The 19,672-nt window shown below is 35.7% G+C and overlaps 1 protein-coding gene across 8 annotated transcripts in view; it reads right to left on the minus strand.

Moving 5' to 3' along the window:
* Nucleotides 1-378: 378 nt before the first annotated feature.
* Nucleotides 379-19,672, minus strand: part of LOC125662076 (neogenin-like) — a 60,508-nt gene continuing 41,214 nt past the window's right edge. The window contains exons 20-28 of one of the 8 annotated variants that reach the window (XM_056147812.1): nt 18,784-18,955; nt 16,388-16,596; nt 13,105-13,248; nt 11,041-11,196; nt 9,621-9,647; nt 8,267-8,356; nt 6,551-6,751; nt 4,440-4,576; nt 379-3,690 (exon numbers count right to left, since the gene is read on the minus strand). In XM_056147812.1, the coding sequence (XP_056003787.1) occupies nt 3,592-3,690; nt 4,440-4,576; nt 6,551-6,751; nt 8,267-8,356; nt 9,621-9,647; nt 11,041-11,196; nt 13,105-13,248; nt 16,388-16,596; nt 18,784-18,955 (1,235 nt within the window). In that variant the 3' untranslated portion in view covers nt 379-3,591. The remainder of the gene's footprint in view (nt 3,691-4,439; nt 4,577-6,550; nt 6,752-8,266; nt 8,357-9,620; nt 9,648-11,040; nt 11,197-13,104; nt 13,249-16,387; nt 16,597-18,783; nt 18,956-19,672) is intronic. The other 7 variants (XM_056147813.1, XM_056147814.1, XM_056147816.1 and 4 more) reach the window with 7 other exon arrangements.

The following is a 19,672-nucleotide window of genomic DNA, read 5'->3' on the forward strand; positions in this document are numbered from 1 at the left end:
GTATGAGACTAATCACTCTCCGTTGTCTTTACAAATGAAAGCTTTGTAGGAGTATGAGACTAATCACTCCTCCTTGAAAATCACACGGCCTCTCACCTCTGTCGACGCGGGTTCGAATCCCGCTCGCACCAGTAAGTGAGAAAGTTTCCCAGTTTACTTTCGGAAGGTCGGTGGTCTCTTCCCAGGTACATTGTATCTGGGTTCTCTCTTCCACCAATAAAAACTGGGCGCCACCATATAACTGAAAAATTGTTGAGTGTGGTGGAAAACATCAAAACAAACAAACAAAAATCACTCTTCGTTATTTTTACAAATGAAAGCTTTGTGATCTGGAAGCAGCACCATACTCCTCGTGTAACCAAAAACAACAACTAAGAATGTACTTACGAAATTTTATTTCATTGAAGATTTTGTTCGAGGTCAAATGTTTACATGATACAAACACAACCATAAGCAGAAATCGTCAATAGTGACGTCACGTGACCACGAGGGTAAATGCTAAATGTGAATACTACTATAAAAACAAAAATACGTAAAACACAATGTATCTTTATAAATAATGAGTACACAACCGTCGAAAAAAAGCCAACTATAAAAAAACTCTATACATAGAAGTACAGGGAAAACATTAATGTGCACAGATCAATGCTAACCAATGACAGTCAAGTGTTGTGATGTGTTAACCAATGACAGTCAAGTGTTGTGATGTGTTAACCAATGACAGTCAAGTGTTGTGATGTGTTAACCAATGACAGTCAAGTGTTGTGATGTGTTAACCAATGACAGTCAAGTGTTGTGATGTGTTAACCAATGACAGTCAAATGTTGTGGTGTGTTAACCAATGACAGTCAAGTGTTGTGATGTGTTAACGAATGACAGTCAAGTGTCGTGGTATGTTAACCAATGTCAGTCAAGTGACGTGGTGTGTTAACCAATGACAGTCAATTGTTCTATCAGCCAATGACAGTGAAGTGTCGTGGTGTGTTAACCAATGACAGTCAAGTGTTGTGATGTGTTAACCAATGACAGTCAAGTGTTGTATCAGCCCATGACAGTGAAGTGTCGTGATGTGTTAACCAATGACAGTTATGTGTCGTGGTGTTAACCAATGACAGTCAAGTGTTGTATTAGCCATTGGCAGTCAAGTGTCGTGGTGTGTTAACCAATGACAGTCACGTGTCGTGGTGTGTTGATTAGACCATCGCCAGCACATGGTTTTCATAAAGTGAAAAATTCCTAGGCAGCATAGGAAATTAGGAAGAAGTCTTACACTTCATGTTTATTGTGACATATATATCTATATATATATTTAGTTCAACGAGGTGTGTTGTAAAAACCAAATTAAGACAATAAGTACGTGCCTAAATAAACATTTCCCAATCAAACTAATAAAAAAATTTGCATGTATAAAAACTAAGAATTGACTTCATTTGTTCAATATCACTGCTTCATGTAGCACAATATGAAAGCTACCAGCTTCCTCCTAACCTATTAAGGACATAGGATACCCACTCCCAAAAAATGCTGTAGGATTTTTTTTCTTCAGAACTTGTTGTAAATGTTTTCATATTGCTAAAAAAACAATACTTAGCACATATTTTCGCAATGAAACCAGCTTTATTTTTTAATTATTCATAAATCTTTACTTGAAAATTCAATGGAAAAGCATAACTGAACATTTAAAATCAATCCAAAACCTCTTGTTATGGGTATATTTCATGTATTATACATTTCATGTATTAATGACCAATTCACATTGTTGTTTGATCAAATAGAACATCGCTCGTAAACACAGCAAAATCCTACTTCATTTGATGCATCCAAAATCTTGGGCATCCTGTGACATTACGAAATTCAACATAAACACGACTTGTACAAATGAGATTTAAAAAGTCAGCAGTAAAGATCTGTATAAGGGAGCTATAAGTTCACCTTCCAATCATGTAAACTTCCTCATACATAGGCTTCCCCTCTTAACTTAAAGATGCTACACTTATAAATAAAACTGACCTTGACTACACTAATACACACAAGCTTACATGATTAAATCAGGAATTTTGATATTACAGAAATTAGCACCACAGTCATAATACAGACATGAAGGGATTATGATGAAATTGTTCTACAAACACCATACTTACAGTACTTGCATTATCGGGAACCAGATACCTATATGAAATCAAGATTCAATAGCTTTTCAACACCATGATTGCCAAAATCGTACTTCGCTGTTAAGCAAATAATCACCGATTCAGTTTTATCCGGTTCTGTGAATGGTCACCGATTCAGTTTTATCCGGTTATTAATCTGTTTTAGAATTTACTTCCAGTAACAAATATGTCATTTTACAAAGTTCCTTCTCAATGATGCGACATTTCATTACTACACCGGTGTAAAGTGCACACGTCACGCCAGTTACATTTTGACACTCATCAATTGACACCCAAATCTTAAAAGTATACACCTAGTGGATATCAGTCAAACCTTTCTATCTCGTACTCGATGGGGTTCAGAATAAACTTCAAAATGTCTGAGGTTTTGAGATATTGAGGTTGAAATACATAAAGAAAATGTAGTTGGGACTTCCAACTCGCTTCGTCATACCCATGGTATTCCAGATATTGGTGTTCAACTATATTATGTTAAACAATATACAACTGTATGATATTCCCAAATTTTGTGCACTCCTTGTTGACAATCATGTTCGATGTCAATTGATCTCTTCATGAACAATGTCAGACAGGTGATAAAACAGCCAATGGAAATGCTACGGTTTACGATGATCGATGTATGTTAAACTTATCTTATGATGAAAAATTTTGGCTTAGTATGGCAACATTTCAAGTGAGTAAATTTTCAAATTGTACAAAATACAAGGAAATGAATATCTTAATCATTATGTAGGCACCAGTAAAAATGAAATATTCTGTTCACCCCTATTTCAGACATGGAGTTGTCCATATCAAAGAGGGGTTGATTTATCATGAGGATGAGGCTCGCTTTTAGAATTAAATTAATTGTTCTGTTATAAAGTTATCACATCTTTCGACAGAATTGATAAAAAATATGATATTTCACTCAAACTTTCATCATTTGGAACAAGTATTTCAATCAATAAAGGAACTCTAATGCATCCTATCCTAAGAATCTCCATCAGTATATAAAAAATACACATATAAAATGTTTGAAGATCTCCCCTTCCAACACATTCCATGTAATGATGCTATTCCAAATCTGCAGTTTCTAATCCACGTCCGTTAGATCCTGATTTATACACACGATGTCTCTGAATGTTTGTTTTTAATCCCTTCATTCTAGATACAGTTTGTTCTAGTCCTTCAATACAAATTTATCTTGCAGCATCGATAAATCCCACAATAAAAAGAGTGTGTATTCACCGTCATTCTTATCCACTCAATAAACACATGAACTCATCTCACAGTCGATTGTTCACTACAATGGTGTGAGAAAAATTCAACACAGTATTTTCCACAAAACTGATGCTGCCATGTTGCAGTAAAGGACAACTTATTATAAAGGTTCTCCCTACAGCGTTCTCCAAAGTTTTCATTCTTCTCTCCATTTCAAACACTAAACCTCAAAGTTCTGTTGTGTGATGGCGTTTAAGTCTTTCATCAGACAATCCAAATTGGCCATCTCAGCAGAAAGTTCCTCAGTACTCTCAGATTTCTGTGAGAAAAAAAGACATACCAATTAATCATTATGTGATATAAATGTAAGCATCATGTGATATAAACACCATCATATAAAAACATCATGTGATACAAATATAAATGTAAGCATCATGTGATGTGATATAAACACCATCATATATATTAAACATCATGTGATATAAATATTCATGTAGGAATCATGTGATGTGATATAAACACCATCATATAAAAACATCATGTGATATAAATATTCATGTAGGCATCATGTGATGTGATATAAACACCACCATATATATTAAACATCATGTGATATAAATAGTCACGTAGGCATCATGTGATGTGATATAAACACCACATATAAAAACATCATGTGATATAAATATTCATGTAGGCATCATGTGATGTGATATAAACACCATCATATAATAACATCATGTGATATAAATATTCATGTAAGCATCATGTGATGTGATATAAACACCATCATATAAAAACATCATGTGATATAAATATTCATGTAAGCATCATGTGATGTGATAGAAACACCATCATATATATTTAACATCATGTGCTATAAATATCATATGATATCTGGTTGTTGCAAGTAAAAATGTAAATTCAGCTCTTATGTATTACAGAAAGGTGTATAAATGGACATTACTGTAGCAAAAGGAGAGAGAAATCTTTGCATTACAATGTTACTACAGTATATAAGTTAAGACTATTTCGGAAATCATAGAAGAACTCTGGATCTGTATATCTCACCTGGATATCTGGGTCTGCACCCGCCTTAAGTACAACATCTGGAGCCTTTGGTTTGATTACAGGTATGGCACGAGGTTTCACAGGAACAGCTGAAAGAGGAGGTCCCGCCTTCTTGTAAGGGGATTGCTGTGGTTTAACTGCATGGGAAAATAAACTGGTAATCAGATAATCTTATTACAGAGGGGCACAACTTGTACCTAGAATAAGAATCATTGTTAACCATGACAATACATATACAATACGATAGGGATAGACAAAGTATAAACCCTGCCTAACATCAAATGACTAAAGCATGTACATAATAAAGTAAAGGAGTAAGAGAAAATGGGACACCCTGCCTTACGCCGGTGACTATAACGTCCACAACATACACATACAGAAACAGTGTTCTGCTCTCTCAGTTAACTTTTAGTCAAGTGATAGTTTAAACTCAATGAAAAAGCAAATGATAATTTGACTGTTGGTAGTTAAGCTACTATATATGAAGCTGACATGCAATGCAGCTGAGGAATAATATTCAAAGCACTGCCATCCATAACTGACTACAAAAAACATTTACAGAAAGAAAATTACACAATCAATTAAGCCGAAACTTTTACACAATGAATCAGAACTACTTGTAGATTAACCCTCTCAGTTAACTGGCGTTTCCTGTTTAAATCCAAAGTTAGACTTGTAGCAGTTGCAGTGAATTTTATGGATGGCAAGCTGAATCACAACAAGACAATGAACGATCATGCACTAGAGGACATAGCCATGCTTTCTAAGGGAGGGGGTCAAAGAAGACGGAGCAGGTTAACTACAACTCATCCAGTCTCTTCCCGTGGGGATCCGGGTTAAAATGGGTCCTCAGTACTCCTTGCTTGTCATAAGAGGCGACTAAATGGGGCAGTCCTTAGTATGAAATCACATAGCCCGAGGCCCCATTTCACAGCAGGTGTGGCACGATAAAGATCTCTCCTTGCTCAAAGGCTTAGCACTGAGCATAGGCCTATCATTTGCAGCCTTTCACCGGCAATGGTGACGTCTCCATGTGAGTGACAAATTCTCAAGCGGGACATTAAACAATTAACCAACCATTTAGTCACTCCATTTCTTGAATATGTGTTCAAAGAAATAAACCTGCTTTCCCATTATTTGTCCATCTATCCACAGGATTTTAGTTGTTAAAGGTTAATCTAACATAAATGGCCAGCTTCATAATCAAATTACATTAAATCTGTTACTGTTTATCGAAAATTGTGTCCACATGGCATACATTTACAATTTAATGAAATACACAAAGAAAAGTTTGTTCCGCATGCACAGGTGTAAGTTATTGTCGGTCATTCATGATAATGTGAAGATAACGTACAGTGAGTGATCAGCCTCGTGAATCTTATAAAGAAATCGAGAACAGGAAAACACGGACCCCTGGACACACCAGATGTGGGAATGGATACCTAGATGAAATAAGCATCCACTGTTAACTGGTCACACCCATCCTGAGCCCTCTATCTTGATCAGGTAAATGGAGTAATCCGTAGACAAAGTTAATATGTACAGAAAAGCCTAACAATAGGCGTACACATTAAGTAACTCAGGCTATGCCACTGGTACAGAAAAGCCTAACACTTGGTATGAAACACAACAGCATTCAAGCTAGTGACAGGTTGTATTTGCAAATAAGATCATCATTAATACCATAAAAATTGCAAAATTCTTACTTTAAACAAGACTGTTAAAACCCCCTGTAACATCAACTTATTTGCTGAGTTTGTTAAATTTGATTGACAGGACTTAGTTTATCGACAATTAGAATATGGCTTTCCTCTACCAACAATCGAGGTGCAGTACTAGCAAAATTTTATTAGCAGTTTTAAATGTGCAAACGTGTCGAAAAGGGAGAGGGGAGATAATGTTCGTTCATTAAACATAGCTAAGATTTGTCCCTCCTTATAAAGGTAATGTTCCTCTATCTATGAGGACAATTCACTTCCTAACACAGTCAGCATTAGATGATATTGGACCGGCTATACCTGTGAATCGACTGAAATTTGACTGTTACACATAACTGCACTCAGCTCTTAGAAATGGCCGCTCACGTCACTTTGCAGGGACTCCCGTCTTACCTATTTGATGTTTGGGGTTACTATGGTGATGAACCCCAGATAGTGGTTTTGGGTGGTTAAGGGGATTTGGGGATGTAAAGCTTCTGATTGGTCGATTTCCTCTGGGTAGACTTCGATGACCTTCAAACTCGTGTTGTCCTGGTGCAATGACGGCCATAGGCTGACCTTGACATAGGGAATGACAGTCTGGGGACTTCTGGCCTGCAAAGGGAGGGAGGGGTCAAAAGGTCAAAAACTAAAAGTAGCAAAAACTAAGTTCAAAGCAAGATGAAATAATATAATCATGAAAAATGAAATGCACAACAACGGTGGTTTAATATAATAAAAATTAAAAATATCAAAACCAGGGAAAAAACTTTCTGAAATATATAATGATAGTGAGTATTGATAAGAAAATGACAGACGTTCTGAAATATATAATGATAGTGAGTATTGATAAGAAAATGACAGACGTTCTGAAATATATAATGATAGTGAGTATTGATAAGAAAATGACAGACGTTCCAGTAAGATGACAAGAGGTGATTACAAACAGCAAGCAACAAGTGATTCTACATCAAGCAAGGAAGATTTTCATCACATTGGGATCAGTTCACATCCCATCGGGATCAGTTCACATCAAATCAGGGATCAGTTCACATCAAATTAGGGATCAGTTCACATCAAATCAGGGATCAGTTCACATCACACCAGGATCAGTTCACATCACACCGGGATCAGTTTACATCACATCAAGGATCAGTTTATCCATTTCATGATCTCTTATTCTCAGTGTTAGGATGATTATATGACGATATTCTACATTTGTAATCTGGTTTCAATATCAAAACTAAAAGTACTAATGGGATATTTCATTATCACATTATTCTGTAACTATAAAAACAGGGTATTTCATTATCACATTATTCTGTAACTATAGAAACAGGGTATTTCATTATCACATTCTGTAACTATAGAAACAGGGTATTTCATTATCACATTATTCTGTAACTATAAAAACAGGGTATTTCATTATCACATTATTCTGTAACTATAGAAACAGTGTGTTTCATTATCACATTATTCTGTAACTATAGAAACAGGGTATTTCATTATCACATTATTCTGTAACTATAAAAACAGGGTATTTCATTATCACATTATTCTGTAACTATCGAAACAGTGTGTTTCATTATCACATTATTCTGTAACTATAGAAACAGGGTATTTCATTATCACATTATTCTGTAACTATAAAAACAGGGTATTTCATTATCACATTATTCTGTAACTATAGAAACAGTGTGTTTCATTATCACATTATTCTGTAACTATAGAAACAGGGTATTTCATTATCACATTATTCTGTAACTATAAAAACAGGGTATTTCATTATCACATTATTCTGTAACTATAGAAACAGTGTGTTTCATTATCACATTATTCTGTAACTATAGAAACAGGGTATTTCATTATTCTGTAACCAGTAACACTATGTTGGTTCTAAAAACTTAATGAGCAACTATTAAAAATTATGAGAAATCAAGGAGATGCGTGCTATAACTAATGGGTCTAATGACAAAGACAGGCAGACTGACGGACAAACACGGACACATTTACAGACAGACAGACACGGACATTTACAGACAGACAGACAGACACGGACATTTACAGACAGACAGACAGACACGGACATTTACAGACAGACAGACAGGGACATTTGAAGGGGATACATGCCATAACCAATGGATCTACTGGAAAAGGAATGGTCGTCATGACAACTGTGGATGCTGGAGCTATCCTCGTCTTCAAAAGCGGGGCGTTTGTCTGCGAAGCAAAAAATTACTTGTCACCACGGTAACAGATTAAACAATAATGGAATACTACTGCACATTCACAAACACAACATACAGGGAGAAAAGCGAGAAAAAAAGTAAATAAAACACTACACTGATATCACATAGGGATGCAATTCCATGAAAATGTATTCATCCTAATACACACTTAACCTAACACACACTCATCCTAATACACTCATCATAACATACACTCAACCTAATACACACTCATCCTAATACACACTCAACCTAACACACGCTCATCCTAAAACACTCATCATAACATACACTCAACCTAATACACACTCATCATAACACACTCATCCTAACACACACTCATCCTAATACACACTCAACCTAACACACGCTCATCCTAATACACACTCATCCTAACACACACTCAACCTAACACACACTCAACCTAACACACGCTCAACCTAACACACACTCATCCTAATACACACTCAACCTAACACACACTCATCCTAACACACACTCATCCTAACACACACTCATCCTAATACACGCTCAACCTAATATACACTCATCCTAACACACACTCATCCTAATACACACACTCATCCTAACACACGCTCATCCTAATACACACTCATTCTAACACACTCTCATAGATCAAAAGAAGCACTGTTTTATTTCACAAATATGTGACAGTAACTCGATTACCGGTTCAGATAAAAAGAAGCACTGAATTAAAACAGAAGTTTCGTAGCGTGTGTTGATTATAGAACTGACACAGTGATAAATCGATACCACGGTGAACCATTCCACTCTGATAAATCGATACCACGGTGAACCATTCCACTTTGATAAATCGATACCACGGTGAACCGTTCCACTCTGATAAATCGATACCACGGTGAACCGTTCCACTCTGATAAATCGATACCACAGTGAACCGTTCCACTCTGATAAATCGATACCACGGTGAACCGTTTCAGTGCTACTATTGTGAAACCATTTATAACAGAAAAGGTGTCATTACTTTGTTTTACATTTAACGTTTGCTTTAATTCTGGTTGATAACGTCCAAGGTCAAGGTTGCCAGTTTGTTTTATATCTGAAACAATGCATATTACGGAAGACCTTCCTTTCATATAATCTTCCACGTGCAACATGTTTTGATGAAGAGAGAATTTCTCAGGTGAACAGACAGATAATAAAGACAGGTTAAGTACTAGAAAACTCTAGTCGGCTTAAAATGCAAAAACAAAAGTCATTACAAAAACACTTACATGCATACTCTACAGGAAATGCTTGAACTACAAAAAAGGAAAGAAACAACTGTCATTCATGCAGCTATACAGAAACATGCATTCATTTCTTGTCATGTCTGTCAGTGCGGAATCAGTGGAAGAATACTATTCATTTCACATTTAGTAAATTCACAAGTCTAACAGTTACACATTTTAAGGGTGGGTTTTTATATACTTACTGGGTGTGTTTATACATTTAGTGGGTGTGTTTATATACTTACTGGGTGTGTTTATACATTTACTGGGTGTTTATACATTTACTGGGTGGGTTTTTACATTTACTGGGTGTGTTTATACACTTACTGGGTGTGTTTATACACTACTGCATGGGTTCATGGGCGGGCTTTATACACTTACTGGGTGGGGTTTATACATTATTACATAGGGTTTAAACATTTACTGGGTGGGGTTTATACACTTACTGGGTGGGTTTATACATTTACTGGGTGTGTTTATACACTTACTGGGTGGGTTTATACATTTACTGGGTGGGGTTTATACATTACTGCATGGGGTTTAAACATTTACTGGGTGTGTTTATACATTTACTGGGTGTGTTTATACACTTACTGGGTGGGGTTTATACACTTACTGGGTGTGTTTATACATTTACTGGGTGGGTTTATACATTTACTGGGTGGGTTTATACATTTACTGGGTGTTTATACATTTACTGGGTGTTTTTATACATTTACTGGGTGTGTTTTATACACTTACTGGGTGTGTTTATACATTTACTGGGTGTGTTTTATACACTTACTGGGTGGGGTTTATACACTACTGGATGGGGTTTATACATTTACTGGATGTTTATACACTTACTGGGTGGGTTTATACATTTACTGGGTGTTTATACATTTACTGGGTGTGTTTATACATTTACTGGGTGTGTTTATACATTTACTGGGTGATTCATACATTTACTGGGTGTGTTTATACATTTACTGGGTGTGTTTATACATTTACTGGGTGGGTTTTTACATTTACTGGGTGTTTATACATTTACTGGGTGTGTTTATACACTTACTGGGTGGGTTTATACATTTACTGGTTGGGTTTTATACACTTACTGCATGGGTTGATACACTTGGGTGGGCTTTATACGTTTACTAGTAGATTCCCTGCATTGACCCTGGGGCTGGGTTAGGGTTTTCACACTTACTGGGTGGGGGCTGTGGTAGATCCCCTGCATTGACCCCGGGGCTATGTTAGGGTTTTCACACTGAGTGGGGGCTGTGGTACTTACTAGGTGGGGGCTGTGGTAGATCCCCTGTATTGACCCTGGGGTTGGGTTAGGGTTTTCACAACTACTGGGTGGGGGCTGTGGTAGATCCCCTGCATTGACCCCGGGGCTGGGTTAGGGTTTTCACACTTACTTGGTGGGGGCTGTGGTACTTACTGGGTGGGGGCTGTGGTAGATCCCCTGCATTGACCCTGGGACCTCCACTTTGGTACTGCATGTTGTACTGAGTCCGGGGGAATCCCGGCCGAGATAAAATTCCTGGTTCTCCACGGTCCAAAGCTCCATTAGGCAGAGCTGTAACCATGGCGATGGCTGAAAAAGAAATTCAATATGAAATTTGATAATTGTGTTTAGCTGATTATATAGTTACCTTAAACTAAATCCCATAGAAGTGAATTATTACAAATTATACTACTGACTTAAAGGGACTGATTCACGATTTCCCCCAAAATTTTCTTTTTCACTTTTAATGATCAAAATCTACTGTCTAATGTGTTTAAAAGAGTTCACATAAAAATTAAGGTTATACATTATCACAGAAGCTCAGTTTAGAGAGTTTATTATTGTTTTCTATACAAAGATTGCGGTATGTTATTGTTTACGAAATTTTTAAAAGAAATGGATATCGGTCTAAGTTTATCATATCTTTCACATTTCAAGCATTTTTGGGGTAAAATGTGTAATCTAAAAGTTAAAATTTGTGACTATTCAAAATTAAGATGCTTTATATTACAAAATCAATATTTCACTTGTTTGTATACATAAAAAGATTCGAGTCTTTGTTTACATAACACAGATTTAAGGCGAAAATTTTGATTTTATTCTTGCATTCAGAAGGTCAAAATTTTGGCTGTCAACATTAAATGAGTTATATTTTTTAATGCTTACCATCAAAAATGAAAATTATTTTTATCAAAAATCGTGAACCAGTCCCTTTAAGTTGTACTTTCTATAGTTTTAATGGTCAAACAAAACAAGCTAGTCAAGGCCTTAAATTGTTATAATTAACATTTGCCTTGTAGTTTTTGAGAAGAAACAATTAAAATTTTTATAAGTTACAGATGGGAAGTAACAACCCCATCCCCAAACCCACACCTACAATATCATCCGATAACTTAAACCCACACCTACAATATCATCTGATAACTCACACCCACACCTACAATATCATCTAATAACTTAAACCCACACCTACAATATCATTCGTTAACTCAAACCCACACCTACAATATCATCCGTTAACTTAAACCCACATCTATAATATCATCTAATAACTCAAACCCACACCTACAATATCATCTGATAACTTAAACCCACACCTACAATATCATCTAATACCTCAAACCCACACCTACAATATCATCTGATAACTTAAACCCATACCTACATATCATCTGATAACTTAAACCCACACCTACAATATCATCCGATAACTTAAACCCACACCTACAATATCATCCGATAACTTAAACCCACACCTACAATATCATCTGATAACTTAAACCCACATCTACAATATCATCCGTTAACTCAAACCCACACCTACAATATCATCTGATAACTTAAACCCACACCTACAATATCATCCGATAACTCACAGCTACAATATCATCTGATAACTTAAACCCACACCTACAATATCATCTGATAACTTAAACCCACACCTACAATATCATCTGATAACTTAAACCCACACCTACAATATCATCCGTTAACTCAAACCCACACCTACAATATCATCTGATAACTTAAACCCACACCTACAATATCATCTGATAACTTAAACCCACACCTACAATATCATCCGTTAACTCAAACCCACACCTACAATATCATCTGATAACTTAAACCCACACCTACAATATCATCTGTTAACTCAAACCCACACCTACATATCATCTGATAACTTACATCTACAATATCATCTAATAACTCAAACCCACATCTATAATATCCGATAACTTAAAACCACACCTACAATATCATCTGATAACTCAAACCCACACCTACAATATCATCCGATAACTCAAACCCACACCTACAATATCATCCAATAACTTAAAAATGCTAATTCTCATACAGATTTCCTTTAAAAGGTTATGAACCTGTGCCATATTTTCTATGGAGATATTTTTTCGTTACATACATTCTCTATTTTCTTTGGAGATATTTTTTCTTTACTTATGCTCTCCAATTCTATGGAGATATTTTTTTACTCACGTTCTCGAGGTGGGGGCTGTGCATCCACAGGTATCATCAGCGGTTTTGTGGCCTTGGGACGAATTATCCCAGGACCCGGTTGCCTGGGAGGCAGGAACCTCTCTCGCTCTTCATGGTCTGATGGTGGATGATAATACATTTCATCTGTGGAACAAACGATGAGTTTCAAAAATACAATACACTACTTCTGTGTTTTCTGCAAGCCAAACCAAAAAACAGTATGTTATTATGTAAAATGTCAAATGGAATAGGCTGCAGGCCAAGTCAATAAACAGTGTGTTATTATGCAAAATGTCAAATGGAATAGGCTGCAGGCCAAGCCAAAAAACAGTATGTTATTATGTAAAACATCAAATGGAATAGGCTGCAAGCCAAGCCAAAAAACAGTATGTTATTATGTAAAATGTCAAATGGAATAGGCTGAAGGCCAAGCCAAAAAACAGTGTTATTATGTAAAATGTCAAATGGAATAGGCTGAAGGCCAAGTCAATAAAACCTGTTTGTTATTATGTAAAATGTCAAATGGAATAGGCTGCAGGCCAAGCCAAAAAACAGTATGTTATTATGTAAAATGTCAAATGGAATAGGCTGCAGGCCAAGCCAAAAAACAGTATGTTATTATGTAAAATGTCAAATGGAATAGGCTGCAGGCCAAGTAAAAAAAACAGTATGTTATTATGTAAAATGTCAAATGGAATAGGCTGCAGTCCAAGCCAAAAACAGTATGTTATTATGTAAAACATCAAATGGAATAGGCTGCAGGCCAAGCAAAAAACAGTGTGTTATTATGTAAAATGTCAAATGGAATAGGCTGCAGGTGAAACCAATAAACAGTATGTTATTATGTAAAATGTCAAATGGAATAGGCTGCAGGCCAAGCCAAAAAACAGTATGTTATTATGTAAAATGTCAAATGGAATAGGCTGCAGGCCAAGCAAAAAAAACAGTATGTTATTATGTAAAATGTCAAATGGAATAGGCTGCAGTCCAAGCCAAAAACAGTATGTTATTATGTAAAACATCAAATGGAATAGGCTGCAGGCCAAGCAAAAAACAGTGTGTTATTATGTAAAATGTCAAATGGAATAGGCTGCAGGTGAAACCAATAAACAGTATGTTATTATGTAAAATGTCAAATGGAATAGGCTGCAGGCCAAGCCAATAAACAGAGTGCTATTATGCAAAATGTCAAATGGAATAGGCTGCAGGCCAAGTCAATAAACAGAGTGTTATTATGTAAAATGTCAAATGGAATAGGCTGCAGGCCAAGCCAATAAACAGTGTGTTATTATGTAAAATGTCAAATGGAATAGGCTGCAGGCCAAGCCAAAATAACAGTATGTTATTATGTAAAATGTCAAATGGAATAGGCTGCAGGCCAAGCCAATAAAACCTGTCTCCTTAAGGAGGAATACTACTTCAGAAAAATTAAATTATCTTCTTTCGGAAAATTTATTCTGTGAACCAATTTTGAGGTTTTAAGCTTTACAAAAATGCCAATAATAGTAAGTATTGGTTCCCTAACCTAGTCCTATGCAATCCACCAACACTTGACTAAAAGGTTCTTCAAAAGCTGGACCTTGTCAGTGGACTTAAACATTACTGTCCTCTCTTTGTACTACTTTTGCGAACATTTTTGTTTACAATCTGTACATTCTGTTGATTGGGTGATATCATAATGATTCAACCAATCAATGAGGAAATACTGACTGCTATGTAAAATTCAAAGTCAAAACCAGATATTCCATAACAATTAGATTCATAAACGGTGAAATTTATTGAACAACTTACTAGAAATTTCCGGAAGCAGGATTGTTAAATAGAGAACAGATTTTTCCATTCCACTTTAAAGAGGAGAGAAATCATGTCTGCTACAAGCAACATGATTTTCTCAAGTACGATGGCATATTTGACCTTGACCTTGATAAACAGCTTTTTCATCAATTGTAAATTCAACATTGCATACTAAAGAAATTGGAAGACAAATAATGTCAAAACCGAAAACAAGTTGACCAAATATGAGATTTCAAGTGCATAATGTAATATTATTTCTCATCATCAATAATAATTCTAACAACAGGATCAATAATAATTACAAGATAACAGGGGAATATTATGTAAACTTCTCGTGATCAATAATAATTACAAGATAACGGGGAATATAATGTAATCTTCTCGTGATCAATAATAATTACAAGATAACAGGGGAATATAATGTAATCTTCTCGTGATCAATAATAATTACAAGATAACAGGGGAATATAAGGTAATCTTCTCCTGATCAATAATAATTACAGTACAACGGGGGAATATAATGTAATCTTCTCGTGATCAATAATAATTACAACAGTATAACGGGGGAATATAATGTAATTTTCTCGTGATCAATAATAATTACAACAGTATAACGGGGGAATATAATGTAATCTTGTCATGATCAATAATAATTACAAGATAATGGGGGAATATAATGTAATCTTCTCGTGATAAATAAAAATTACAACAGTATAACGGAGGAATATAATGTAATCTTCTCCTGATCAATAATAATTACAGTATAACGGGGGAATATAATGTAAACTTCTCGTGATCAATAATAATTACAGTATAACGGGGGAATATAATGTAATCTTCTCGTGATCAATAATAATTACAACAGTATAACGGGGGAATATAATGTAATATTGTCATGATCAATAATAATTACAAGATAACGGGGGAATATAATGTAATCTTCTCGTGATCAATAATAATTACAACAGTATCACGGGGCAATATAATGTAATCTTCTTGTGATCAATAATAATTACAAGATAACGGGGGAATATAATGTAATCTTCTCGTGATGAATAATAATTACAAGACAACGGGGGAATATAATGTAATCTTCTCGTGATGAATAATAATTACAAGACAACGGGGGAATATAATGTAATCTTCTCGTGATGAATAATAATTACAAGACAACGGGGGAATATAATGTAATCCTCTCGTGATCAATAATAATAACAAGATAACGGGGAATATAATGTAATCTTCTCGTGATGAATAATAATTACAAGACAACGGGGGAATATAATGTAATCCTCTCGTGATGAATAATAATTACAAGACAACGGGGGAATATAATGTAATCCTCTCGTGATCAATAATAATTACAACAGTATAACGGGGGAATATAATGTAATCTTCTCGTGATCAATAATAATTACGAGATAATGGGGGAATGTAATCTTCTCGTGATCAATAATAATCACGAGATAACAGGGGAATGTAATCTTACTTCTCTCGTCGTGGTAAGGCGGAAGGTCGTCCATTGACCGGTAATCGTTGGAACTTCTTCGAGTCGTACTCATCGTCAGGGTCGACTCACTCCTCTGTCCTTTGTCTATGTTTTTCATCTCCATGTTGTCATGGATCCAGAGGTCAGGAGGCTTCAGGTCACGACCTTGACCTTTTCCCTTCAAAGGAGACTGCTGATTTTGTTGTGCTCTACAAGAAATATTAACAGGTTTATTTTCTGCTACACTATACCTCTGACATCTATACCTGTACAGTTTATTCCACTTATATTAAAGTCACTAATATTGAACTAATCGTTCTGCTACACCATACCTCCGACATCTATACCTGAACAGTTTATTCCACTTATATTAAAGTCACTAATATTGAACTAATCGTTCTGCTACACCATACCTCCGACATCTATACCTGAACAGTTTATTCCACTTATATTGAAGTCACTAATACTGAACCAATTGTTCTGCTACACCATACCTCTGACATCTATACCTGTACAGTTTATTCCACTTATATTAAAGTCACTAATATTGAACTAATCGTTATAGCTTGATTTACGTCTCACACAGACATTGAAACATCACCAGCTGTAGGGGAAGTAACACAAATTTCAACCTATGCTTAACTCTCATCATGACAGTAGCAGCGAGGGTTCTTTAACATACCAGTGCCTGCCGCGATATGAGACCCCAGATTTGAAGGTCATATCTGAAAGACCTGTGATTCTCACTTCTAAATACAGAGCGCTTCGCAAAGAAGCAACCTAGAATTGATGCTGCCATGCAGATTGATCCCCTATTTACACAGTGAACGCTCTTCCACTGAGCTACCAAGACTGGCATATGTTACATTGAAGTAAAAATATATCCCCAGTAACATTACCTATAGAATTCAACATTGGTTATATTGAACTTTGAACATAATGAACAATTTAAGTCCCCCTGAATATCAATATATCCCAAGTAGACTGTACATCTATACAAAAATATACCTACAAGTACATTAAAACATCTAGCTCCGGGATCATGAAACTGTCTTAAACTTTAAGATTGTCTTAAATCAATAAAGTTGCACTTAAATCTTAAGACTGGTCTTAAAGTGGATCACAAAAAAATCACTTAGGCTTAAGATTGGTATTTTGTCTTAAATTTTAAGACTGCCTTGGAGCTGTCTTAAATTTCTAAGACTATCGCTAAGTTCGTTCAAAATGGCCGTGCTGATTGCATTTTTGAGGCGAGTAAGAGAAAATTAACGTGATGTCCGTCGTTGAAGATGTCTGTCCCTACCATGAAGTGGACAAATCATTTATTTAAGAAACAATAGACTGTCGGTAGATCGAAAACAGGATCTTGACGTTGAAAATCATATAATGAAATCTATAAGCAGAGTATTGACATAAAGTTTGTTTACAGGAAAAAAAGTCAAATCCATGTAATCGAAAAGTAACACCGCTAGCCTAGAAAAATTGAGAGCGGGCGTTTTCAAATATATAGGCATAAATATGACTTCTTATGTGATCAAAATATCGCAGGATTGATCGCCCGATTGTCCGTTTCACTGCTTGATCGTAGTTCGTAAAGTAGATGTAAATGTGAAAGTAGCACGAACACATACGACCGTTTCACTAAAAAGTTACGACTACAAAAGTACATGTATTTACCTGACTGAGTTTGTTGACAATATGTGGAAGAAGAAAACAATCATTACTTGCAGTCTGCATTTGTACACGAATAATGTGCAGTCCGAGCCCGAATTTGAAATTAATTAGAGTTATCCTTCTTTGCTACATGTACGCACACAGTCGACAAAATAAATAAAGGCATTGAATTTAATAAAATTATCGCTTCAGTCACTCTTACATTTCTACTTTCATTAATTACTACTTTTAGAAACAGGGAGGCGACGGGGTCAATACATCAAAATTTGTATGCACATGTATGTAATAACGAAAATAAGTTTCTTTTTAATAAAGGGGGGGGGGGGGGGGGGGGTGTTTGCCTGCGTCAGCATTAGTGATCATAAACTAGACGTTTTAGACACTGACTATGTTGTTTAACTTTAAGTCATTTATTTTTTTTTATTTTTTTGTTACCTCTACGCAAAAGAGTTCCTTGTTGCTATAGCAATTTAAGATTCTAGACTTAGACTTAAGTTAAGACAATCTTAGTTAAGATTTGCTTAAGTTCGTTTTGTGATCCATTTAAGTCAGCAATCTTAGCTAAGTTCAAATCTTAATTTAAAGTCAAAATTTTGACTTAACTTTAAGACAGTTTCATGATCCCGGAGCCTGTTGTTAGCTAAGAAATGGCATTTAATCTCCTCTCTACACATGGGCTTATTGTAACATTCAATTATACACTACAGTCAATAGATACATACTGTCGTTTTAGTCGTTGCTCGCTTTCCCGCCTCCGGCAGCACACGACGGCTACTACAATAATTACGATACAAAACGTCGCCCCAACGACAGAGGCGATGATGATATTCATGATTCCTGTAGGCAGTCCACCCTCAGAGTTACCTCCCCTCCGTCCGTCACTGTTCCGATCATCTGTACAAGAATAAACAATACATGTCACATACCCAGGTACAGTCAAACCTTGATATCTCAAACATCTGTACAAGTAGACACTACACTACATGTCATATATTCAGGTACAGTCAAACCTTGATATCTCAAACATCTGTACAAGTAGACACTACATGTCATATATTCAGGTACAGTCAAACCTTGATATCTCAAACATCTGTACAAGTAGACACTACATGTCATATATTCAGGTACAGCCAAACCTTGATATCTCAAACATCTGTACAAGTAGACACTACATGTCATATATTCAGGTACAGTCAAACCTCATTATCTCAAACATCTGTACAAGTAGACACTAAATGTCATATATCCTGGTACAGTCCAACCTCATTATCTCAAATAACTGTACAAGTAGACATTAAATGTCATATATCCTGGTACAGTCAAACCTTGATATCTCAAACATCTGTACAAGTAGACACTAAATGTCATATATCCAGGTAGTCAGACCTCATTATCTCAAACTAACCCTGGCTGAGAAAAAACTTCAAGACATCAGAAGGTTCAAGATATTCATGTTAGAATAAATAAAAGAGAATTAATGTAATAAGAACTTCCAGCTCACTTTGTATCTAGAATATCTGAGACATCTATGAGATGTCAGCTCACTTTGACATACTTAGGGTATTGAGACATCTATATTTGAGATTCGAGCTCACTCTGACATATCTAGGG

The sequence above is a fragment of the Ostrea edulis genome, chromosome 8, assembly GCF_947568905.1.
Source record: "Ostrea edulis chromosome 8, xbOstEdul1.1, whole genome shotgun sequence".
Taxonomy (NCBI): Eukaryota; Metazoa; Mollusca; class Bivalvia; order Ostreida; family Ostreidae; genus Ostrea; species Ostrea edulis.